Source organism: Chlorocebus sabaeus, chromosome 21 (assembly GCF_047675955.1).
Source record: "Chlorocebus sabaeus isolate Y175 chromosome 21, mChlSab1.0.hap1, whole genome shotgun sequence".
NCBI classification, from domain to species: domain Eukaryota; kingdom Metazoa; phylum Chordata; class Mammalia; order Primates; family Cercopithecidae; genus Chlorocebus; species Chlorocebus sabaeus.
This window is the reverse complement of record NC_132924.1, coordinates 16,166,881-16,191,455: the sequence shown is the minus strand read 5'-3', so window position 1 is coordinate 16,191,455 and position 24,575 is coordinate 16,166,881. Positions and strand designations below refer to the sequence as shown.

General features: G+C 51.2%; 1 protein-coding gene across 1 annotated transcript in view; it reads left to right on the top strand.

Moving 5' to 3' along the window:
- The window catches only part of ADCY1 (adenylate cyclase 1), a 142,980-nt gene that overhangs the window by 68,316 nt on the left and 50,089 nt on the right, over positions 1-24,575 (top strand). Inside the window, exons 5-8 of the mRNA XM_007981391.3 lie at positions 5,666-5,793; positions 12,275-12,433; positions 14,598-14,739; positions 18,167-18,322. Of these exons, the coding sequence (XP_007979582.3) occupies positions 5,666-5,793; positions 12,275-12,433; positions 14,598-14,739; positions 18,167-18,322 (585 nt within the window). The remainder of the gene's footprint in view (positions 1-5,665; positions 5,794-12,274; positions 12,434-14,597; positions 14,740-18,166; positions 18,323-24,575) is intronic.

The following is a 24,575-nucleotide window of genomic DNA, read 5'->3' as shown; positions in this document are numbered from 1 at the left end:
ACCCCGTTATGAAGTCATGGATTTTAAAAACTTTGATGTGTTTTGATCGATTACCATCTTTTTTTATTTTTGGTGTTAAATTTCCTGTTTTGGCAAGTGGGAGCCTGTTCAGGTTACTTTCTGTTTTCTGTCCTTTTTTTTTTTTTTAAGGTCAGTCATCTCTGAGCAGCATCTTCACACTAAGCATTTTTCTAGAAGTCCTGGTTTCTTTCAGTGGGAAATGGTTTTTCAGCCCTATAATCTGTGTTGTAATTGGTCCGAGGCTTTTTAGGGCACTGAGATAGGATTTTTTTTTTAGGAAAATAAAAATAAATTATGAGTTTATCTTGATATTTCCAATTCACTTCACTCCTTGGATTTTTGTATTTGTATCTTTTCGGTGATGCTGAAAATTCTAATGACAGTAATATTATTTGTTTCATCCTTCTATATATAGTAGGCTCAAAATAACATGGCCAATATTATTTTCAACAATAAGTCTGCTGAATGCAATTGGAGATTTCTTTGTGGTTATTTTTGTCCTTGCATTATATTCTGCCAGACATACAGTCAAATATGTGTTTTCTCATCACTTGGAATAATTCTTCTCTCTGTGATCATGCTGGTAACAGGTTTATTTCATTTTGGTTTTGATCTTTTAGGTATCACTGTTTTTAAGTTTTCTTTTTAGGCACGTAAAATAATTGCATGGTTCGTTCTACAGTAAAAAACTGAAGTCGAGGTACATGGAGAGACCCCTCCCCTGCCCACTGTTCATCCTGGGTATATAGTTAGATGTTTGTGTTGGGTTTCCCTTTGCCCCTCCATGGTTCCTTTTTGTTCCTTTTTGATGCTGGTAGTGCATTCACTGTGAAACTGTTCCTGGAGAGCGCTTCCCAACAGGGCACGCTGATTCTTCAGTCCTCCCCTGAGGCGGGGAGGCTTCCGGGGACCTGATTTGATCTTGTTGATGGACAGGTGTCTGCAGAGTTCTTATGTTTCAGCTCTTCTGCCCTATTTCTGTAGCAGGAAGCTTCCTCTAGAGTTTTCTAAAATTTCTTATTTCGTTTTTCCACTGAGAGCCAAACACTCCAGTCTTACAGAGTTAATTGGACTTGGCCGGTTTGGGTTTTGGATGCGGTCACTTTCAGGCAAAAACTGGATTGATTCAGGCTTCTCATCCTCTCCTTCTCCCAGGTACCTGTTTTCTCAGAATTAGGGTGCAGTGTGTGAGTCCATGCGTCGTCCTCTGGCCTCTCTGGACTCTACTGTTTTAGAACTGGCCCTAGAGCAGCCTGGGCATGTCAGAGCTCTGGAATTGGCAGTGGATCTTCCTGAGCCACCGACTCTCTGCTTTCTTTTAGATGTTACCTCTGTGCCCTTTTGGGATGGGTCCTGGGGCTGGGCAGGGTCAGAATGTACTGGCCTATGTGAGTTCTTGTTGTTCTAGACCCTTCCCTGTGGCTACCTGCTCAGACCCTTAAGACCATGATGGGCCCAGACTGTCTGTGAGCTGGCTGCAGCTCTTTAGGCCACACCTGGAGTGAATCAGGAAATTTTCCTATCTGAATTCTCCTGTAGCCACTCTGTTGTACTGAGAAGCTTCTGTTGTCACATCACCTGCCTGCAGTCCTGTCCCTTTCAAGCCTGGGTTGTCCCTTAGGGCTGAACATGCTTCTGAGCCCCTGCCAACCCTCCATCTCATCTTCTTTCTTCTTTTGGAGGAGACACAACACTTCCTGTGGTGCTTATTGCAGTGGACTCTGGGTGCTGACTTTTCATATTTATAAAAAAGAGTCTAAAATCAGAAACACTAAAACCAATTAGAAATACCTTTTTTGATCTCTTAAGCTTGCTAACAAAAGCCAGGGCCTCTGAGATTAAAGACAAAATAAAGCGATATATTCAACATTTGTCCTAAACTGTCTCCGCTAGTGCCAGCGTGGTGCAGGTGGGTGGGAAAGGGACACCATGAGGGCCCAGGAGGGTCCTCAGCTTTGCATCTCAGAACAGTTTCCAGAGACTCATGTGTGATGCTGGGTGAGCTGGAATTGTGCACACGTGTGTGTATAGTATATGTTGCCCAGGTTCTAGGAGAGGATTGCTGTTCTAAAGACAACTGTTCTGGACAATTTCTTCAGAATACACAAGCCCTCATGTGCTTGTAAGGCCTTCCACATGACTGTGTGCATGTGGATAGTCTGTGCTAGATGGCTTTGCCCTTGGTCCTCATGCAGAGATAGGTTCTCCCCACTCACAGCTCGCCCACACCATGCAGTGACGGTCACACTTGAGGCTCCGTGGGTGTCTCTTTGGCCTTCATTCCCATGTGCTGTTTATGCCTCCTTTTACATAGGACTCCTGTAGGGATGGTAATTGATGATTCCACCCCAGCCAGCCCCACAGCAATGTCCTCTTCTGCGGTGGCCATGCCAAGTCTTGGTGTCAAATACGATAGTTGGGTTGACAGGGTGGGCTGTTTGGAGCAGCTATACTGACAGGCCTCTCCTTTGCCTTTTACCCTGGAGCCCTGCTACCATCAGATCTGACTGGCCTGTTCACTCATGCACACTCATCCCTTCAGCAGCCTTGTCCTGCAACCTGTCCCACTCCAGGAATAGGCTTGTTCTGGACTCACAGAGATGACCAGGAGGCCCTGGTACCCATCAGACCCTGGAAAGATGCTGGAAACACAGCTCAGAGCTGAGGTGGGGGCAGGGACACTGGCAGTTACCCACAATCCCTGAGTCCACTCCTGCGCATGAGATGCAGGGATGATCAGGGACCCGCGTGAAAGTCCTCGATGCAAGAGCACAGGTCCTTACAGTTGGGGATTGGCGACCCTTCCAAAACCATGTGCAAGAAGAGTTCCAGCAGCCAGTGGGCATTGTGGCTCTTGTGGGCTCCCAGAGGGGTCTTGAGCCCTCCTTTGGGACCTCTGAAAAGAAATCCTGATGTGTCAGGGCCATCGTCACAGGTTGTGAGTGCTCACGGGGTTTCTAATCTCAGGGAGGGGGTGGGAAGCGGCAGGGCTGGGCGGAGGAAGCCTGAGTGTGAGGGGTGGCCGCTTCTCCTTCCTGGCAGGCCTCGTGCATTCAGGCCTGCTTCTGACCGTTGGGGACATTTGGGGGATGTTTGGAAGCAGGCCTGAATGCACGAGGCATGCCAGGGCAGTGCCAATGGGGACAGAGCAGTGTCCTAGGAGGGAGCCCAGAGCTGACTGTGGGCCTGGAGGCTCTGGTGAGGATGGCTTGAGAAGACTGGCCGGTCGCATCCCTAGTGAGGGGCCCTGTCTTCAGTTTTGCAGGACAGAGACTGGCGCTGGCAGCACACCCTGGGGTCCAGTGAATGGTCATTCAGGCTGGGCCTTGAGGGGCTGGCACTGGAACCAGGCAGCAACCCTGTGTCCAGGTCACTTTTGTGGCTTCTTGGCTGCACCTTCTCTGGGACAGGACACAGTCCCTTCTGTGAGCGCTGACTGTGGTCCCAGGCCCTATCATTGCTGCAGTGACAGTAACCATGGTGCCAGCCACTGCACGGAGACCCTTGCCCAGATCATCACTGGTCCCCACAGCTAGCCTCCAAGCAGGCACATCCTGACCCCTTTGAAACATTTGGACACCTGGGAAACAGCAGCTGTTGGGCCAAGAAGCCTGCCCTTGGGTGGAGTGGACCTACCTACCCAGCTCTGAACTCGTGCTCCCAGGCCCCTGACACAGGCTCATGTCAGCTGCAGCTCAGCCTGCCGGGGGATGAGGGCGGGTGGGAAGACCCCCTTCCACAGATGAGGCCAGGTTTCTAAGGGCTAAGTAGTTGTCACAGTCATGCAGAGATGGAGGAGACCCTAAGCGGCCAGACCCTGGACGTCTTTGGACTATCACCAGCTTCTCTGTGACCAGCTCCCTGTCAGCAGGAGGAGCCTGTTGCACCCTGGCGGAGCAGACTCGGCCCCTGGGCTTTACAAGGCTGGCCTCAGTGTCCGTCTTACAGACTGAAGTCTCTGATCACCTCCTCCCCTTATCTCCCGTCCACAGTCTTGGAGTGCTGAGGGAGGCTCAGTGGTGGAAGGAGCTGGGCACAGAGCCAACTGTATGCCCAATAGTGCCCCCGTCTCTGATGCTGGGCAGTGGCCAGGATCATCTCTCAAGGTCCCTGCAACTCCAGGCCTGAGGGCAGCTCAGGACAGCAGCAGGGTCATCAGCTGTCTACTCAGCTCTGGGAAGATACTTCGTGGACAAGCCATTCAGCTGCTAGGCCAATCCCTGCTCAGCCTGGGAACTGGGGCTCCCAGCGGTCGGTGTGGCCTGGCCCTGCCCTGACTCACTCTGTGTTGGCCCTGGTTCCTCTTCTTTAAGAATGTGGGGCACAGGTGAGCACAGGGATCATGAGGTAACTCTCATCCCAAATGCACTTGTGTTAACTCAGCATTCGAGAGGACCTGCAGGGCCCCAGTCATTTGTAAGAAACCAAAGGATCACATTAAATATAAGCCACCGATGTGTTCTCAGAGTGGCTGGAGGAGTTCTGTGGCCTCATAAAACCATCTCAGGGGACTTGTGAGGTCCTTCCTCATCCAGCATTGTGCTTGTGTGAGGCTGGTTCCTTCACGGGCATCTGCAGAGACAGCACAGAGTGAAGGCTGGATGCAGAAGTGGGTCACAGAATCCACTGTCTGCCCTCGAGACGGCGGCGCTACAGAGGCTCGCAGAAGTGAACTGCAATTCTGTGCTTCTCACTCATTGTCTTTTGTTTGGGGAAGTGTCAGGATTTTTCATAAAATGTTACTTGTGTTAACCCGCAGTGGATTCACTATTATTTTAAATGCATTTGTACATGAAAAAATTCTTTTTGTTAAATGTCAGTAGCTATAACCCACCTACACAAAAGGTTTTTGTTTTTAGTGAGTCCTCAGTGATTTCAAGACATAAAGGGGTCCTGAAATAGAAATGCTTTAAAGCTGCTGTTTTAATGTTGTCCCTGAAATAAACACAACAGTCGTGATGATAATCCCAGTTGACAGTGATTGATCCAAGTAAGACAATACAGGGTCTTAGAGTTAACTCTCTCCACCTTCCACGTGCCCTGCAAGGCTGGTGCTGCTGTTCCTATTCGTACCAGTGTACAGATGAGCAGATGGACATTCAGCTTTGGCCGGTGCCTTCTGCCTCCAGGGAGTGTGCCCTATGGGTGGGGAGGTCAGAAGCCCCAGGGACACCCAGATGGGTGAGAGGTCCACCCTTCCTGGGGAGAAGCAGCTGTTGGGGGGAATCTAGCACGTTCCGGAGGGCTGTGAGATGGTCTGTGTGGCGGTTAAGGGAGGTGCCATGGGAATAAAGGGAGTTGGGGAAGATGCCCCTTGGAGGTGGCATTCCAGCTGGACCTTGAAGGATCATCCTGTAGAGTTGGCTCAGTGAAGCAGACAGGAGGGATGGACCCCCCAAGGTGAAAGAGGCTATGTGTGAGGTATGGGGAAAGGGAGAAGGAGATTGATGTGTGCCTGGTCCCAGCCCTCAAGACTGTGGTGACCACACAAGGGGGTGGCCTGGGCGGGAAGGTGTTGGCCCAGGTGCAATGTGTCTTGTCAGTGCTCTGTGGCCACCAGTGTCTAGAGGTAGTGGAGCCAGCAGAGGTGCTCACAGCCACTGCAGTGCTGTCTTCTTACTGTGTGCCTTCCCCTTCCCTGAAGGAGAACCACTGTCGTCGCATCAAGATTCTCGGGGACTGCTACTACTGCGTGTCGGGACTCACCCAGCCCAAGACTGACCATGCCCACTGCTGCGTGGAGATGGGGCTCGACATGATTGATACCATCACGTAAGTACACCGTGGGGCTGAGAGGAGTGACCTGGGGCGTCTACACATTGAAATCCTGGAGGGGCTCCGCTCTCAGGGCCTCGCTTTGTCCTGGTGGGTCTGTCTGAGGCTGTAGAGAATGATGCCAGCATTCAGAGGATGCCGGGTTCAGGAAAGCGTGAAAGGATGCTTCCGTGATTCCCCGCCTTTACATTTCGTGTGTGACTGTATTTCTTTGTCCACAGGAATTCTGCATATTGTCAGGTATGCATGAGTCATGCAAAAATAAATTCGTTTTTAGCTTAACCAGATAAGACATTCAGAAAGGTTTGACCCCAATCTAGCTGAATTCTCTATTAAATGGAAGTAAATGTGTATGTTTCTCTTCACTCAGCAAGGTGACTGGGTCTCAGGTGCTCTCTGTGTGGGGAGACAGGCTTGGGATCCGGGCAGGTGAGTCTTCATGGAATGAATATTACACCTGTGAGGACAGGCCTGCCCATTTCTTGGGCAGTCTTACGTTGTCATTGTCCTTATCAGAGACTGGGATGAAGACATAGATGTTTTTGTCAAGTTAGGGAAGGTGTGGAGCTGGAAGGCTGAGCTAATGTATGGAGTGTAGATCCAAACAGACATCTCCAAATGTGGAGAAGTGGGTATGCTCCAACGAGATGGGGCCAACAGGGATGGGGCATAGCTTCATACCTGGAGTGGGAAAGTAGTAGCATAAGAATTGTGTAGGGAGACGATGGGTAGCTGCGGGTGAAAGGATGCACAGGCAAACACCCAGCCAGCGAGGCTGAGAGATAGGGTGAGACTGCTGGCTCCCTGTGCCGCATCGCTGCCTCGTGGGCTGCCCCGTGGACTGCCCCGTGCGGCGCTCCTGCAGACAGTGTGACTGGAAAGAGGCTGTCGGGAGGAGGCCAGCACCTTGAGCATTGCACCCACTTCTGGCATCTGCATGTCAGGGACGCGTGAGCAAAGCCGAGCCCTCCGGGGCAGCGGTTCTCCGACATGGCTTCGTGTCAGAGTCACCTGTGAGAACCAAAGTCCCTGATGAACCAAAGAGCCCGAGGTGGCTGGTATGGAGTGTGGTCTAGGACTGAGAGTAGAAAAGCCCCCTCAGCTGACCTCAGCACACAGCCTAACAGAGAGCCATTGCCCCGGAGAAAAGCAGCCTGGCTGGAGGAGATGCTGGGCAGAAGCAGGAAGGAAGGAAGGATGCCTGGCTTGGAGAAGACTTAGAGGTGATGACCATCACTTGTTCTCTGAAAGGATGGGACATTATCACAGCACATCATATATATTGTATGTTGCATCTTAGATGACATCATACATTACCTTACATCACGTATCACTTGTAGATCATATGTCGTATCATGTCATATGTTACATGCCATGTCGTGTTTCATGTAATATATATCACTATCACATATCACATCATCTACCATATAACATGTCACATGTTGTATCAAATATCACACGTCGTATAATTGTCTTTCATATTTCATCATAGGTCACATCATCATATCACATTGTCATAAATCACATTATGTCACATCACATATCATATCATATGCTATTTGTGTGTATATAGATCATATATCATATCACATCTGGTTTTGTATGATCTCCTTGGGCGAAAATGAGGCTCTGTAGGTAGATGCTCTAAGGAGACAGATGTCAGTCCATTTGCTTAGTAAATATTTGGGAAGCCCCCACTCAGTGCTGAGCACAGACACAAGCAGAGTTGAATGATGTGAGCTGACCTGGCTGACCAGGTGGCTTGAGGAGTTGAACCGGATGGCCTTGTGCCCTTGAAGGTTGGTGACCCTGGCTGTGCCGACCGGGGTCCTCCTGAGAGGGGTCTGGTGCTCCTTGTTGGCCCCTGGTCTCCTCACTTGACTGCGAATGCTCCTGTGCTCAGTGACACCCCATCTCCTGCTTGAGGTTCTGGGCCTTAAAGGGTGCTGTCCTTCCTTCTACTCCTGTTTCTGCCTTGCTTGATGTGCATGTTGATGGGTTATAAGCTATTTCTGCGGGCACGCCTCTTCCTGGCTGCTGCCCAGGAAGCCCTGCATCTGCCCTCTGATTCTGCATCTGACCTGGAGCTGCCTGGAGCTGCAAACTCACCTGGTTTGCTCCACTTTCTGGTTCACTTGCTCCATGAACCTGTGTCCTCTTGGCCGGCTCTCCTGGCATTCCAGCTGCTGGCTCTCAGTCTGTGAGATTCTTCAGGCTTTGGTGCCCCCAGCTCCACATCTCTGGCCCTGCTACCTGAAGCTGGCCTACTGTAGTGCCAGGGGCATCTTCCTGGGCCTCCTGTAGCTGCTCTCTGCTTGGGCTCCTGATTACCAGAGTGTTCCCAGGGCCTCAGGAAGCTCTACACACCGGAGTTCCTGTCACTCAGCTTCCTGGCTCTGGACCAGAAGAAAAGCCACCAAAGACTGAGCGCGGAATATGCCTCCCAACCAAACAAACCCTTCTTCCTCCTCAGACTGTCACAGACCCTGGGACCCACCAGTGTGTGCTCTGCATGGCCGGCCTTCTACTGGGACCATCTAGGCATCTGGGGCATCCCCTGGCAGCCACATTGGGCTGTGTATGTCCCTGCCTTGCACATGCAAGATAGAATATGTTTGTCAACAGGGGCAGCTTGCCCAGGCAGAGGAGGACACTTTATATAATGTCTTTTTCTTCCTCCTACCTTGGAATGGAGTGTTTTATTTGAAACTTTGGAAACACAAAGTTTCAGGTGAACAGGTAAAGTGGCCAAAGCTAACCTTTCCCCTCAGGGCCCATGCTGGGCCTCGCAGTTGTGCACACTGGTTTTGTTTGCTCCCTGCCACTCCTCAGTAGTGAGGTCTGCACTCTCAACTGCATTTTTTTCCTGTCTTAAGTTTGATTCTGTTCCAGAAAGCCCTTTCCATCTCCAAGGGAGCGGACTATGCCCCAAGACACTAATTTCAGCGGTTGCCCACTGACTTCCTCTTTTGATAGAGCCCTGGGTGGCAGGCTCAGTGCCTGAGTGACCAGGAAGGAGAGGGGCTTCTGATTTCAGGAACCTGCCAGATTCCTGGCTCCCACACTTCAGGCGATACTTCAGGTTCCTCGAGTCCTTAATTTTCTTTGCAGTAAAATGGAGAAATAGTGTTGCATCTCTGAGTTGTTTTGATAATTTAATGAGATCTCAGATTAAATGGGCCTGCATAGACTTGGTTCTAGGAGCCGCTGCAAGTATTGATTCATCAACTCCCAGAAAGAGGGAGCCGGTGGCCGATTCTGTAGGATTCTGTCTGAAGCCACATGGTTCTGTGTACCCATAGGAATGTGGATTTGTCTGTCCACTTCATGAGGGAAGCCTTGTCCATCACAGGTGATAGGCAAACCGTGAATCAGATTTTGAACAGGAACCTCATTATTCCACATGACCACCAAGTGTGCAAGCCACCATTTTTGCTAAACAGACTCAGTTGAGATGCCTTGCTGGCAGTGTGTATTTTTGGTTTACTACGTTGAATTAAATTAGAAGTAAATGGCATGTGCTTTTCCTCCCTGACCCACTTTTGAGCTGCTAGGTTCAGCTTGTGTGTGCTGCAGTCGTCAGTAGAACTCGATTGTCCCCCAGCCTGCATCCCTGGAGGTCGTGCGAGAAGGGATGCCTGCTAACCTTATTCGCCTTGCACTTGGGCTGTCCCCAACAGTACCTTACTTTTTAACAAGGGGGCTTGTGTGTGAGCCATGGAGCATGCTTCAGTTTCTCAGCATGGAGAAACTTGGAGGATTACTTCCTCTAATTATTGGATTCTAGTTTTCAGAGCCAGACCTGTTGATACATTTAGGGATGGATTTTCTGTGGGAGACGTGATGCCTGTGTGCACACTTCTACACCCACCACACATGGTTTTCCCTAAAATGTTAGGGGACGTGGAGCTTCTGAATCTTTATATTCTAGATTGAGAAGCTCATTTTTACAGATGGGAAAACTGAGTCTTAGGTGGGGAAGGGAGGAGCCCAAGTTGAGGGGATGAGCTTGAACCACCTGAGGCTGAAACCATTTGCCCCACCCTTCCCAGCACACAAGGATGGGGGCTTGGAGGCTGCTGCAGGCGTGTGTGTTGTTGTTATTTCTAGAAATTCTGCCTAGGTGATGGTAAATCAGCCTCTATAGTGTCCTCTCTCCTCTTTTTTGCCCCTGTTATATGCACAGCTATAGCTGCAGTGCTTGAAATAATGGCTGACGCTCAATAGACGTTCATTGAACAAATGAATGAATGTGTGCTCACCTGTCCTTTCACTTTTGAGCTTCAGTGCAGCCGTGACTAGGTTTCAGCTCTGCCAGAATTTACTCATGCCAAGGGGCCAACAGTGGCCCCCTCTGCCCAAGATGGGCCGCTTCCTTTTTTCCTTCCTGTTGGGGTCCAGCTCAGAGGACCAAGGTCATGGCTGTAGGCGGTGGGCAAATGTCAGACTTTTCCTCTGCCTAAAAAACACGTGTGATAAATAAGTGAACCTGAGAGCACAAATAAAGAAAAAACATAGTACAAATAAAGCCAAGAAAGTCCGTGGAAATTCTGTTCCTTGGAAATGAAGTTAAAGGTTCTGTTGGATTTAGACAAAGCCAGCTTGGGCATCCCAGGAATGGTGAGACCAGGAGGAGTCACTATGAGAGCAGTTCTGGATGCATCATTCTTTTAGAAGTAACTGTTCAGTTAACTGCAGATCTGATGTTACCAAGAATTGAGATATTTGAGGCAGAACCTACTGGGAAAGATGGAAGACGGAGAGTATAGGTAGAACGTGGTGGCATGGATTTGGTTGGAGGCTGGCCGAGGTGCCACTTGCTGGGAGCCTAAAGCTTTGGTCTGGGGATGAAGGTGGGCATGGGTCCCAGAGGTTTCCTTGCCATTTACCGTTTCATGGCTTCAGAGGTACAAACACTTACCAGTGCACAAAAACATTATTAGTATGTTTTGTTATTTACATTTTCCCATACTCATTTCCTTTTGTGAATTTTGAAAAATAAATTTTTATTTCAGCGTTTGGTTTCAGTGCTCAAAGAAGATTGGCAAACAACTGAAAAAAAGTTAAATAAAAAAGTATATTCAAAATATATAAAACTACCTAGGTATTAAAGATATATCAGTAGTCTAACTTCCACATACTGTAAATCGGTGGCATGCATACTTCTGAGTTTACTGAGGTTTCTGAACTCAGAAATCTGCGCTGGGACTTGTGTGATTCTGTGGTCTGGGCAGCCATCTGCCTTGGAGTGGCTGCCAGGGCCTCCAAGTGCTGTGGTTTTCGAGGACAGGCCCTTGTAAGGATGAAGTGAGTAGTGACGGGCGGCTGGCAAGGGTTTCAGTGGAGGCCGGGGAAGCAGTGGGGTTGTGCTGAGCAGGTGCTTCCTGAGCCTTGGCTGGGGCTCCAGGAAGGAGGCCCCAGTGGGAAGTCGGAGTGAAGGTAAACCACACGCAGTCTTCTCGGGTGGGTGGCACAGCCATGCCTTGCACGTACCGTGTTGTTATTGACGAATGTGATACACAGAGGCCTCCAGAATGGGACTCCAGGCTGAGCTGGTTTGCTGTCACCACATGATGGCCCGCCCCTCAGTCCTTCTTGGAACTTTTGTTAGTATTTCCATCCCGGATGGAATAGAAAGAGGAGGTTGGCCTCTTAAGCCTTAAGATGCACTGGGTTAGAGTTTAAATGATTTCAGAGCTTGTCAAAGTGAATTTAGCTGGAACTGGGTTTACACATGAGGAAACTGAGGCATAGAGATGGGCATCTAGATTCAGCCAGGCTGGCCTGGGGTTTCCCAGAAGCCTTCAGTTCTCTCACCACCTGCTCTGTCTCTGTTCCCTTCCCGAATGCCCCTTGCCGCACTCTGTTGTCCCCACCCCGGCTCCTGGTGAATGCCCCTCATGTCACCAGCCTGTCATGTCTGGATGTGGCCTCCAGGCCTTGACTATTTGTATTGAGGCCTAAGGTCAACTGTGCGTCAGGAAGGGGTGGGAAGCCCGATGCCTGGGCTGCAGATTCTGTGGATGTTTCCAGCGGATTGTTATCTGCATCTGGCTGGCAAGCAGGCATGGGTCCCTGCGAGGGAGCAGTGGCCTCACAGAGCCCTATGTTAATCTGAACTGTCATGATGCCACACTCCACGGTAATGACCAGGTCTACCTGGGATTTGGGGACTGCCCTGGGCAGGGAAGGCCCTCTAGGAGGCCATGAAGGGAACTCATGGGTCTGGTGTGGACAGGTGTGAGCTGGCTGGGAGCTTGGCCAGAGCCACCCCTCCTGCCTAAGGCCCTCAGCTGACAGGTGGGCAGGAAGGCACTGTGTCCACTGACTATGCCAGGAGACCTCCACGCTCAGGCCACATGCAGCAAGGACAAGGCCCTAGCTTCCATGGTGCTCACAGCCTAGCGATGCAGAGCAAGGTGGCGCCTGGGTGGATACAAGGTAAGCCCCAGCCCCACGCTCTGTGTCTGTGTTGCAGATCCGTGGCTGAAGCCACCGAGGTGGACCTGAACATGCGTGTGGGTCTGCACACGGGCAGGGTCCTCTGTGGTGTCCTGGGCTTGCGCAAGTGGCAGTATGACGTGTGGTCCAATGATGTGACCTTGGCCAATGTCATGGAAGCCGCTGGCCTGCCAGGGTAAGTCGGGGATGGGGCGGGGAGGGGAGGGAGGTGGGTGGTGGCTGCGCACCCCTGGGCTAAATCCGTGCTTCAGGTTCTGGGCTGTGCCCTTAAGGGCACTTGTGTGAGTGCTCCTGGAGAAGCCTGCCTGTCCCAGCCGCACCTGCCAACCAGACTCCCTGTGGTGGGCGTCCCACCCAGCCTGGCTGCCACTCTGTGCTGGGCCCAGCTGAGCCTGGCGCACATCTACAAAAAGCTGTCATGGGACCAGAAGGCTAGAGCAGATGCGTGTGGGGACCTCTGCCCATGGTATGGTGCTGTCCTCATGGCTTATTGTCACTGCATCACTTCTCTTTTTGCTGTCTTTGGTTTCATTTTCTCAAATATGCAAATGGAAAGTGCTGGGACTTTAGAGCTCCTTCTCCACCCCCAAGCTCCACACAGCCATCTAGGAGCTCATGGACATCTGGGTCACAGATGATGCCTTCTTTGAGCTCTCTGAGAAGTGCCACGGGCTGTTGACGGCTGTGCTCTGTGGCAGGCTCAGCCTTATCTTGAGGAAGATTTCCATGCACCCCTCTGCCACCCCCGGGTCCTGTAATCTCCCTTTTGTATGATCTCGCAGTGGCTACCATAGCAGGCAGCTTCTCCAGAACGCTGGCTGCCCCTCAGCAGGCAACTTTTGCAGAACACTGGCCGCCCCACAGTGTGCCCTGGGCTCAGCATAAAGTAGGGGCTTCAGTGAGAACTGGCGTTTTCCTCTCCCTGTTGGCTCCTGAGGCCGGGCTATGCAGCTGCTATCTCCATTGCTGATGGAATGGATGAGGCATCAGCTGAACACAGGAATGCACAGACACTTGCCTTTCTGGAGACTGTGGTGCCTGGAAGTTTCCAGACAACCTCGGTGACCTTTGTTTTTCAGGGCCGGGCTGATGGGGGTGACGGTGTCCCCAGGTGCTTCCAGGGCCCCTCCAGAGGGGCAGGAAGCAGCAAGGTTGAGGCTTTCCATGAGCGCCCTGCTTGCCCCAGGCCAATGGGAGCTGCTGATGGGGGTACCCAGAGAGCATCCCAGCAGGGACTGGGCCCGGGGATCCAAGCACTCTGAGTTGATGGCAGGAATCGGTCCCTGTAGATGGGGCAGCACAGGGACGAGCTGAGGCTGGAGTCAGAGAACCTGCCTATGCTGCCCTCTGGCCCCTTTGCAACCTCTCCTCTTCCTGGCCTGGCAGTCCCTCCCCGTCCCTCCCTTTCCCACTCTCCTGCTCCTCTGGGGATCCTGGTGGAGCCACTGCTGGGAAAGGCCTCATGACCTCTTGAGCCCTGTCCTCACCCTCTCAGGATCCCAGTGAGCATGGCAGCTCTGCCTTCAACCGCCTCCCATCTGAGCCAGGCTCCCTGCTTTCGTCCTCAGCCAGCCTTAGAGTTTAATTATGAATCCCAAGCTTTTCCCCCGCGAGGAGTTCAGAAGGTTGTGCGGTGAAGTGAAGAATTGGGTTTGCAGGGAATGGTTTTGGAAGCTGGGGAGTTTGCTTCTCGCCCCATAAACCTATGAGCTCAGGCGTTCCCTGCTAAGGAGCAGAGACTGTGGGTATTCGAGTTTTCTGCTGAGACAATGCCAACTGTGGGGGAATTTCCTGCCCTCACCAGAAGATTGGTTGGGGAGGCGTGAACGCCTGGGCTCCACAGCCTGTTTCTCACCACCCTGCTTCCCACCCCACCTTGTGTGTGAACACCGTGGCCACCCCTGACTTCTTGCTACCCAGTGGGGTCTGCCCACTCCTTGTGCTGACCAGCCCAGACCGTGGTTTGGGAGGGACTCCCATGTCTCCTCTCCTCTTTCTCTTCTTCAAATCATTGCCACTTTTTCCTCAACTTCCCTTATAAGTCCTGACATATTCTTTCTCTCTCTCCCTTGGTTCCTCTGCTCTCCCTCTGGCCCTGTGTCCCCCACCTCAGTCATCCCTGCTGTCCTGCTGGGCGTGGTTCCTGATGGCCCTGCTGTATCTCTGCCTGGGCCCTCCCTCCTGGCATGGATGGACTTGCATGGGAGCGTGAATACTCCCTGTGGAGCCTGCCCTGGTGCAGGGAGGCCTCTGCCTGCGCCCCTTCCCCTCTGGCGAGGCCCTGCAGACTCTGAACAGTGGCTCCCCACTCATCCGGCCTCTGCCTCCTTCTTTTGTAGGAAGGTTCATATCACAAAGACGACCCTAGCATGCTTGAATGGGGACTACGAGGTAGAACCAGGTTACGGACATGAGAGGAACAGTTTCTTGAAAACTCATAACATTGAAACCTTTTTTATTGTGCCATCCCATCGCCGAAAGGTAGGCACCAGAGCCCCCCTTATTTGGTTGATCCTTAGCTGCTGGGCCTGTGCAGAGCTTTACAGATGTGACTCCTCCTGCTTCCTCTCCAAGCACTGCTTCTCCGGGCTGTGAACTTGCTAAGATGGGGAGAGTTGTCCCCACTAACACTGTCCTGGGCCTTGTTTCTTATGGTGTGGGGAGGGGTCTAGGTAAGGGAGCCGGAACCCCTAGTTAGAGATCTGGGGTCACCTCAGGGCAGGCCATTCTGTGTCCTCCTTCCCCTCCCTGGGCCTTCACTGCCTCCCCTGCAAAGTGGGCATGAAACCCTGCAGGGGGGCCAGGGATGGGGAGCTCTGTGAACCGAGCAGTGCTGGGCATAGAGGTGGGCTGTTACCATCTTACATGGGGCACTTGAGGTCACCCTGCCCAGAGAAAAGTGATCTGGACATGATCAAGAGTGATCAAGTCACTTTCAGGGTCCATGTGAGGGGTCAGGCTCAGGTGAGGGTGCAGGACTCAGGTGAGGGGATCAGGCTCAAATGAGGTGTTCAGGGCTCAGGTGAGGGGTTCAGGGCTCAGGTGAAGGGTTGAGGGCTCAGGTAGGGGTATAGGGTTCAGGTAGGGGTATAGGGTTCAGGTGAGGGTGCAGGACTCAGGTGAGGGTGCAGGACTCAGGTGAGGGTGTAGGACTCAGGTGAGGGTGCAGGACTCAGGTGAGGGTATAGGGCTCAAATGAGGTGTTCAGGGCTCAGGTGAGGGGATCAGGCTCAAATGAGGGGTTCAGGGCTCAGGTGAGGGTGTAGGACTCAGGCGAGGGTACAGGGCTCAGGCGAGGGTACAGGGCTCAGGCGAGGGGTTCATGGCTCAGGCGAGGGTTCAGGGCTCAGGTGAGGGTGCAGGGCTCAGGTGAGGGTGCAGGGTTCAGGTGAGGGTTCATGGCTCAGGTGAGGGTTCCTGGCTCAGGTGAGGGTTCAGGGCTCAGGTAAGGGGTTCAGGGCTCAGGTAAGGGGTTCAGGGCTCAGGTAAGGGGTTCATGGCTCAGGTGAGGGTTCATGGCTCAGGTGAGGGGTGCAGGGCTCAGGTGAGGGTGCAGGGCTCAGGTGAGGGTTCATGGCTCAGGTAAGGGGTTCATGGCTCAGGTGAGGGTTCAGGGCTCAGGTGAGGGGTTCAGGGCTCAGGTGAGGGTTCAGGGCTCAGGTAAGGGGTTCATGGCTCAGGTGAGGGTTCATGGCTCAGGTGAGGGTTCAGGGCTCAGGTGAGGGGTGTAGGGCTCAGGTGAGGGTGTAGGGCTCAGGTGAGGGTTCATGGCTCAGGTGAGGGTTCAGGGCTCAGGTGAGGGGTGTAGGGCTCAGGTGAGGGTGTAGGGCTCAGGTGAGGGTGTAGGGCTCAGGTGAGGGTTCAGGGCTCAGGTGAGGGTGTAGGGCTCAGGTGAGGGTGTAGGGCTCAGGTGAGGGTTCAGGCCTCAGGTGAGGGTGTAGGGCTCAGGTGAGGGTGTAGGCCTCAGGTGAGGATGTAGGGCTCAGGTGAGGGTGTAGGGCTCAGGTGAGGGTGTAGGGCTCAGGTGAGGGTTCAGGGCTCAGGTGAGGGTTCAGGGCTCAGGTGAGGGTGTAGGGCTCAGGTGAGGGTGTAGGGCTCAGGTGAGGGTGTAGGGCTCAGGTGAGGGTTCAGGGCTCAGGTGAGGGTTCAGGGCTCAGGTGAGGGTGTAGGGCTCAGGTGAGGGTTCAGGGCTCAGGTGAGGGTGTAGGGCTCAGGTGAGGGTTCAGGGCTCAGGTGAGGGTGCAGGGCTCAGGTGAGGGTGCAGGGCTCAGGTGAGGGTTCAGGGCTCAGGTGAGGGTGTAGGGCTCAGGTGAGGGTTCAGGGCTCAGGTGAGGGTGTAGGGCTCAGGTGAGGGTGTAGGGCTCAGGTGAGGGTTCAGGGCTCAGGTGAGGGTTCAGGCCTCAGGTGAGGGTGTAGCGCTCAGGTGAGGGTGCAGGGCTCAGGTGAGGGTGCAGGGCTCAGGTGAGGGTGTAGGGCTCAGGTGAGGGTGTAGGGCTCAGGTGAGGGTTCAGTGCTCAGGTGAGGGTGTAGGGCTCAGGTGAGGGTTCAGGGCTCAGGTGAGGGTTCAGGGCTCAGGTGAGGGTGTAGGGCTCAGGTGAGGGTTCAGGGTTCAGGTGAGGGTTCAGGGCTCAGGTGAGGGTTCAGGGCTCAGGTGAGGGTGTAGGGCTCAGGTGAGGGTTCAGGGCTCAGGTGAGGGTTCAGGGCTCAGGTGAGGGTGTAGGACTCAGGTGAGGGTGTAGGGCTCAGGGGAGGGTGTAGGGCTCAGGGGAGGGTTCAGGGCTCAGGGGAGGGTGTAGGGCTCAGGGGAGGGTGTAGGGCTCAGGGGAGGGTTCAGGGCTCAGGGGAGGGTTCAGGGCTCAGGGGAGGGTGTAGGGCTCAGGGGAGGGTGTAGGGCTCAGGGGAGGGTCGATGGCTCAGGTGAGGGTGCAAAGCCATTACTGTGTTGGCTCTTTTTAAAGAACAATTTATGGGAGCTAGTCATTGTGCACCCCAGTAGATGCAGGCCCCTGGGCTCTGTCACATTGACATAGACAATAGCATCCAGTCCTGTAGTTTGAGGGTGAAAGGGGGTGACAAGGTAGGTACAGTATACAGCCCCACTTTAGAGAATCTTTAATAGTGGGAGGGGAAGAGTGAGAATGCTCAGAAGAAGGGGGTTTTGTTGTTTTGAAGAGTGGAGATTTGTACCTACCTCTAGGGGCCAGAGAAAGTGAAGTTGAGAGGTAGGCAGTGAGGCCAAGGAAGGGGTACCCCATTTCTGGAGAGGAGGTGGGGTCAGGGCTACTGTGGGGGTGCAGGAACTTTGGCCTCACTCAGAAGCCAGGCCGGCCAGCAGGAGTGATGACAGTGGGACATTCATGGGGTCCCACTTTCCTATCACATTTGACCTTGAGAAGGCCCCCAGGGGTGAGTGGGTGATGTTCATCCGGTTTTACAGATGGAATTTCACCCAGAACATGAGGACTGTGAGGGATTTGAGGTTCTGAGCCTCAGCTGGGTGCCCTGCGCAGCCCTCCCCATCCTCCCCATGCGATTTCTTTCCTTGTCCGTAGAAGGGGACATACTGGAAGCTGAATGAGGTAGCAAAGACCTTTATTTCAAGCCCTGGTTGTCTTTCCTGACCAGGGCTTCTAGCCTCCCCCCGCTTCGCTTCAGGATTCCATGCATCACATTGGCTTTTAGAGGCCTTTGGTGTGGTTTGAGAATCGAACCTTTTGGACGTGGGTTGTGGTTTTGTTTGCTGCTCTATTCTTGGCACGTTCCCCTATGCCTGGCGTGAAGTAGGCACCGAGCAAATGAATCCCAGTGCCCTGGGGTGGCTGTAGGTGTCAGGATCGCATTCCCAGCCCGAGAGGCAGAATGTGCCTCATTCACAGCATTTCTCCTTGCCCCTTGTGTGTTTGAACAGATATTTCCAGGCCTGATTCTCTCAGATATAAAACCGGCCAAGAGGATGAAGTTCAAGACTGTCTGCTACCTGCTGGTGCAGCTCATGCACTGCCGAAAGATGTTCAAGGCCGAGATCCCCTTCTCCAATGTCATGACCTGCGAGGACGATGACAAGGTAGGAACAGCCAGGGAACCTGCCATGCTGGCGCTGCCAGGGACTGATCTGTCTCCTGCCCTCCCAATATGGACCCCATGCGATTTGGCTAGATCAGAACTCCCTGTTTACATGTGGATAATCTTGTAAATGCTGCTCAGTGCTGAGCTACTTTTTATTTCCTGCAAAAGTCATTATAGTGTACTTTTTTGCTCCTTGGCATTCTTTGTATTTATCCATAATCTATGTATTTATTTGTGTTTATCTATAAATTCAAGCTAAAATTCCCCATCTGCTGTCTAAATGGCCTCTGAGGGTATTCATTCTGGGCAGATGTGCTGGACCCTCCCTCCTTAGGTGGATGTCACACTAAGCCTGGCCCTACCCACCTGTCATCCTTGCCCCCATCGTCCAAGCCTGTGCCTCATCTGTCTGTGCCTGTGCGGCTTCCTGGCTCCCTCTCTGTGCGGGAGTGCACTGCCTGCAGATGGCCTTCCCCTGTTACTCTCAGTCTGCAGCCCACCCAGGACGTCCAGATGGGCAAAACACCAAAACACTGTCTTCTCAGCAGTCTCCACCTCTGACTCCTCGCCCACAGTACCTGATTCACTACCCCTGGACCCCAGGTTTCCCAGCTTTGCATCAGGTGCTGTGGGCAGGGCGAGCCTGGAAGCCTGGGCTTTTGCAGTTCCAGTGTCACTCCTTCATCACCATCTGCCCCCCAGACAGGGCTCCCTACTGCCGCTGCCTTGTGATGAGTGAAAGCAAGTCAGAAATGGGGAGGAGAATAGCATCTCCACTGCAGGAGGCATCAAAGGTGGTGACGGGACACGACAGGCAGGTGGTCTCTGCAGGGATGTCTGCGGTGGTCCCAGTAGGGCGTATGCCTAGGACAAGAGGAATAGGTGCAGTCTGTGTGCACACAGCAGTCCCCACCTGCAGCAGTCACCCTCTGCAGGTGCCCAGGCCTGTTACCACTCTCTTCTCCCCACCTCTGCTACCCGCACCTCCAGACTCAGCCCAGGCCTGCCAGTGTCAGCGTTTGGTGGAGCCCAGCCTTGGAGCTGGAGTTAGGTGTCAGGTGGGAGAGTGTGTTGTGCCATCTGTGACCTTGGCGCTGCTTTTGTGAGCACACGTGTCCGGAGTTCAGGGGAACAGCTTGCTAAGGCTCTTGGACAGACTGGGACCACCTCAGACTGTCCTCTTCCTCAGGGTCCCTGTTCCCCAACTGTGCTCATTGAGGGATGTGGGAGCCAGGGCAGCGGGGACTGGCCTCTAGGTGGCAGTGTTGCACAAGGGCCCAGTCTGCCAGGAGGGCAGGAGCTGTTAAAGAAAATTATTTGACCAGCTTGGTGGGCTCGGTGGCTCATGCCTGTAATCCCAGCACTTTGGGAGGCCAAGGTGGGTGGATTACAAGGTCAGGAGTTCGAGACCAGCCCGACCAACATGGTGAAACCCCATCTCTAATAGAAATACAAAAATTAGCCAGGTGTGGTGGTGCATGCCTGTAGTCCTAGCTACTCTGGAGGCTGAGGCAGGAGAATCGCTTGAACCCAGGAGGTGGAGGTTGCAGTGAGCCAAGATCGTGCCACTGTACTCCAGCCTGGGTGGCAGAGTGAAACTCCATCTCAAAAAAAAAAAAAAAAAAAAAATTATTCAATGACACTTGCTGAAACACAGTAAGACAGTCTGTATGTGGGACCATAGCTATAGCATAGGAACCCCAGCAGTGGCAGTGGAGTCGTGCTGTTGAGGGTAGAGGCTGGACTCAGCTCCTAACAGAAGGAGGGTAGTGAGGGTCAGTGGATGGAAAATTTCTGAGAGGAAACATAGGGGTAAGGGGATTCTGGCCAACTGACCTAGCACGATTCTTGCTGAAGACAGGTCTAGGTGATCAGGCCTCCCCTGGGGGCTGGTGGAGGGTGAGGAACCTGATCAGATAGGAGGGGGATGGGATATTGAGGGGGGGGTGTTCCTGCTAAAACTGGATTTTACAAGGTTGGGGGCTGGTGGAGGGTGAGGAACCTGATCAGATAGGAGGGGGATGGGATATTGAGGGTGGGGTGTTCCTGCTAAAACTGGATGTTACAAGGAAGTGCACCGTTGGGCCTAGGAGAAGTTTCAGAGCCTGGCTGAAATTTGGTCCAGCAGAGAAAATGTGTCAGACCCCACACATCTGATGCCTCTCCTGTAGGTTCAGATCCATCCCTCACTGAGTGGCCTGGACGTCCTCCTGGGGATTTGGTCTCCCACCCTGCAACAGGGGCAACTGTGCATGTAGCTTCAGGTCCTGCCCAGCAGCCACTGTCACCTGCCATCAGCCCTTACCCCCCAGGGCATTCACGCCAGCTGTTTCTTCTCTCAGCAGTTTCTCCTGATCGTAAACATAATTGATTATGGAAAATATGGAGAAACACAAAAATGCACAAGGGAGAAAATGAAAAGCATTTATCTGCAATCCTACCATCCCACAAAAAAGCTATCATGAACATTTTGTTCCTTCCAGTTTCTTAAGTGTGTGTGTCTGTATTTTTTAAATAAACTTGATGATACACAGGCAGTTTGGTTGCTCGTTGTTTTTTTCTTTTTTTTTTTTTTTTGCTTGCAAAAATATCATAAACATTTTCTTATAGTATTAAATACTTATCAAAAATATGATTTTTTGGTCCTTATTTTACTTTATAAGTTCTGGGATACAGATGCAGAACATGCAGGTTTGTTACGTAGGTATACATGTGCCATGGTGGTTTGCTGCACCCATCAACCCATCATCTAGGTTTTAAGCCCTGCATGCATTAGGTATTTGTCCTAATGCTCTCCCTTGCCTTTCCCCCCAACCCCTGCAGGCCTCCGTGTGTGATGTTCCCCTCCCTGTGTCCATGTATGCTCATTGTTCAACTTCCACTTGTGAGTGAGAACATGCAGTATTTGGTTTTCTGTTCCTGTGTTAGTTTGCTGAGGATGATGGTTTCCAGCTTCATCCATGTCCCTGCAAAGGACATGAACTCATTCTTTTTTATGGTGGCAAAAAATACGATTTTTAAAAATCATTATATAGATTTCCAGCCTAAAGAGAAACCATTTACTTAACCTCCATTGATATTTAGGTTATTTCTGTTATGTTTAAATGAAGCAAATCGTGGGCAGAGCTTTTGGTCATGAAAGTACGTTTCCTTCTCTGATGGTTTTGTGTAGTGGAATCCAGAGAGTCAAGTGTCTGCCTGAGTGTGTGCAGCCTGTTAGGCTTGTTATGCTCATCGCCCACTGGGCCCACCAGGTGGGGAACATGACATCGCCTGCCTGAGTCAGCGTGGGACACGCCTCTATTCCAGTTTCCTAATACCTGGCAGCACAGTTGTCTCCTCTAATAGGTACACCCAGAAGCCTCCCAGTTCGGTCTCTCTCTCTTTTTATTGAGTGCTGCTTTTGTTCTTCTCTTCTTAAATATTTAAGCTTGAATTAAAAAATAAAAGCAACATCCACACATGATACAAAAATTAAGTCCTCCAAGATGTTTGCCATTTTGTATTTCCTTCTAGAAGATCAATTTGGGTGTGTACCAGAGATTAATGCAAATAGTTTATCATTTTGTCGTCCACACTCTTTTCACTAGGTGACAGACTTTAGAAAATCTTGGAGTCATTTCTAAGGGAGGCATGTGACTTCAACACTGACTTGTTGGTTGGTGGGGACTTTTATTTCTAGAAGTTGGTCTCATGTCTTCTGGTGTCATGAACATCCTTTTTTCACAAATGTCTTACTAAATCTTACGAGGATAGCCTAGGGTATTTCTTTGTACTGGAATTGCTGGATTAAATGGTGTGTCTGTTTTAATTTCGGATAGCTGTTGCCAAATTGTTCTCTCTCAAGCACTTGCTGTGCTCGCTCCCACCACCGATGCACCTGAGCCTTGGTTTCCTTAATGGAGTCAGCTCTGTGTTTTAGCATGGTTTAAAAAATCACCGGTATGCTCAATGCTCAATTGTCTTTTCTTCTCTGTTTCTGATCCACCTAGGGGCTCTCCTACCCCATCTCCTAGGCATTTTGTTTAAACATGGCTAGGAATTTTTAAAAAATATGACTTCTACCATATGTATCTGAATTTAATGAAGATAAAATTTCAGCTTGTTTGGTCCACACTTTTTGAAACTGATTGCAATAATGTTTTACTTAATTCTGTTGCATTTTTTTGATCTACAATAGTATGTTTTTCAAATCGTGATAATTTTGCTTTCTCTTTTTCATCCTATGTTAAATGATTGCAATAGGGTGGGCATTCTTTTTTGTTCTGGCTATAATAGTTAAATAGGGTTTTACACTAATTGTGATGCTTTGGGTTAGGAGTAATAGTATATGGCTAATTATTTCAAGAAAGTGATCCCTTTGAGTTAGCTTTTGGATTTTTTCTTTTGATAAGTGGATGTTGAATTTTAGAAAATACTCTTGAGTAGGTATTAAGATGCTTAGCCTGGTGGTTCCCCCTCTGACTGTTAATATGGTCAGTGATATCACTGCATCCTCCAGGATTCTTTTGACATTGTAGGAGCCTCACCTTCCTGTCCATCCCTGTGGCCTTGGGCTCCTCCTGGTACACTTTCAGAGATGTGTGTATCATCTACTCACTGAAGGACAGCCACTTTCCTCTCAATGTGTTGGCCATTCTCATGGCTGCCCGTCACAGCCCAGGACTGTGATTTATGACTGTGGAGGACAGTCAGTAACCCAGGACATAGCAGGTGAGCTGACAGGCAGAGGATGCTGGGTGGTGACAGGGTTTGGAGGTATGACTGACCTGAGGGTGGACCAGTGTCTGTCACTCCTGACTTGAGGGAGGATCCATGTCCATTAGCACCAACCGGAAAATGGACCTGTGTTCATCAGCCCCGACCACAGGGAGGATCTGTGTTCCTCAGTCCCTGATCTGAGGGAGAACTCGTGTCCATCAGCCCCTGACCTGAGAGTGGACCTGGATCCATCGTTCCCTGACCTGAGGGTGGACTTGTGTCCATCATTCCCTGATCTCAAGGTAGACCTGTGTCCATCATTTTCTCACCTGAGGGTGGACCTTTGTCCATCGGCCCTGACCACAGGGAGGATCTGTGTCCCTCAGTCCCTGACTTGAGGGTGAACCTGTGTCCTTCAGTCCCTGACCTGAGGGTGAACTTGTGTGGATCTGCCCCAAGTGGAGGGTGGACCCATGTCCATCCGCCCCGACTTAAGGCTGGACATGTGTCCATCAGCCCTGACCTCAAGGTCTGTGTCCATCAACCTTTCACTTGAACTCTCAGAACTATCAGACCAGGGAGCAGTTGATACTGACCATTGGTCTTCTGAACAAGCCCAACCTCAGGTAAATAACCAGTGACCGGCAGGAGACTCAAGTCAAGGTCTGCTTGTCTGGGGTTGTAGCCTGAATGGGTAATGAAAAAGCTACGGGGTGCAGCAGAGATTTGCACTGGCAAGGACTCTGAGCATGGTTTCCTCATTATCTCCAGCTTCAGGACAAAGTTTTCCCTTGAGTATGGAGGTTTTTACCTGGAATCATCCCTCTCAATGGAATCATACAGTATGTGATCTCTGAAGTTGGCTTTTTCTTCATCCAGCATTATGGCCTTGGGATCCTTCCAAGTTGTGTGTGTTAATAGTGCCTTCCTTTCATTGCTAAATAGTCCTTCATGGTATGGCTAGACCACTGTTTGTTCAGCCATTTGCTTGTTGAAGGACATTTCTGTTTCCAGTATTTAACTTTCACAAATAAAGGTGCCATAAACATTGCTGTGCGAAATTTTGTGTGCACATACATGTTAACTCTTCTAGGATAGATGCCCAGATGTGTGATTGATGGGTCATGTTTAGATTTTTTTTCATAAACTGCCGAACTGTTTTCCAGAGTGTCTATTTTATATCCGCATCCCTAGTGTATGAAGGATCCAGTTCTTCTGCATCCTCACAAGCATTTGGTGTTCTCTCTCTCTCTCTCTTAAATATAGCTATTCTAATAAGTATGTTGTGATACTTCACTGTGATTTTATTTTTGCATTTCACTGATGGCTAAGGATGTTGAACATCTTTTCATGTGCTCATTTTTTATCCATATGTTCTCTTGCCTTTTGGTGAACTGTCTCTTCGTGTCTTTTGTCTGCTTTCTAATTGGATTATTTGATTTTTTTGTGTGCTGTTCATTTTTAAGAGTTCATGGTATATTCTAGAAATGATTCTTTTGTTAGAGATGTGGTTTGCAATTATTTTCTCCCAGTCTGTAGCTTGTCTTTTC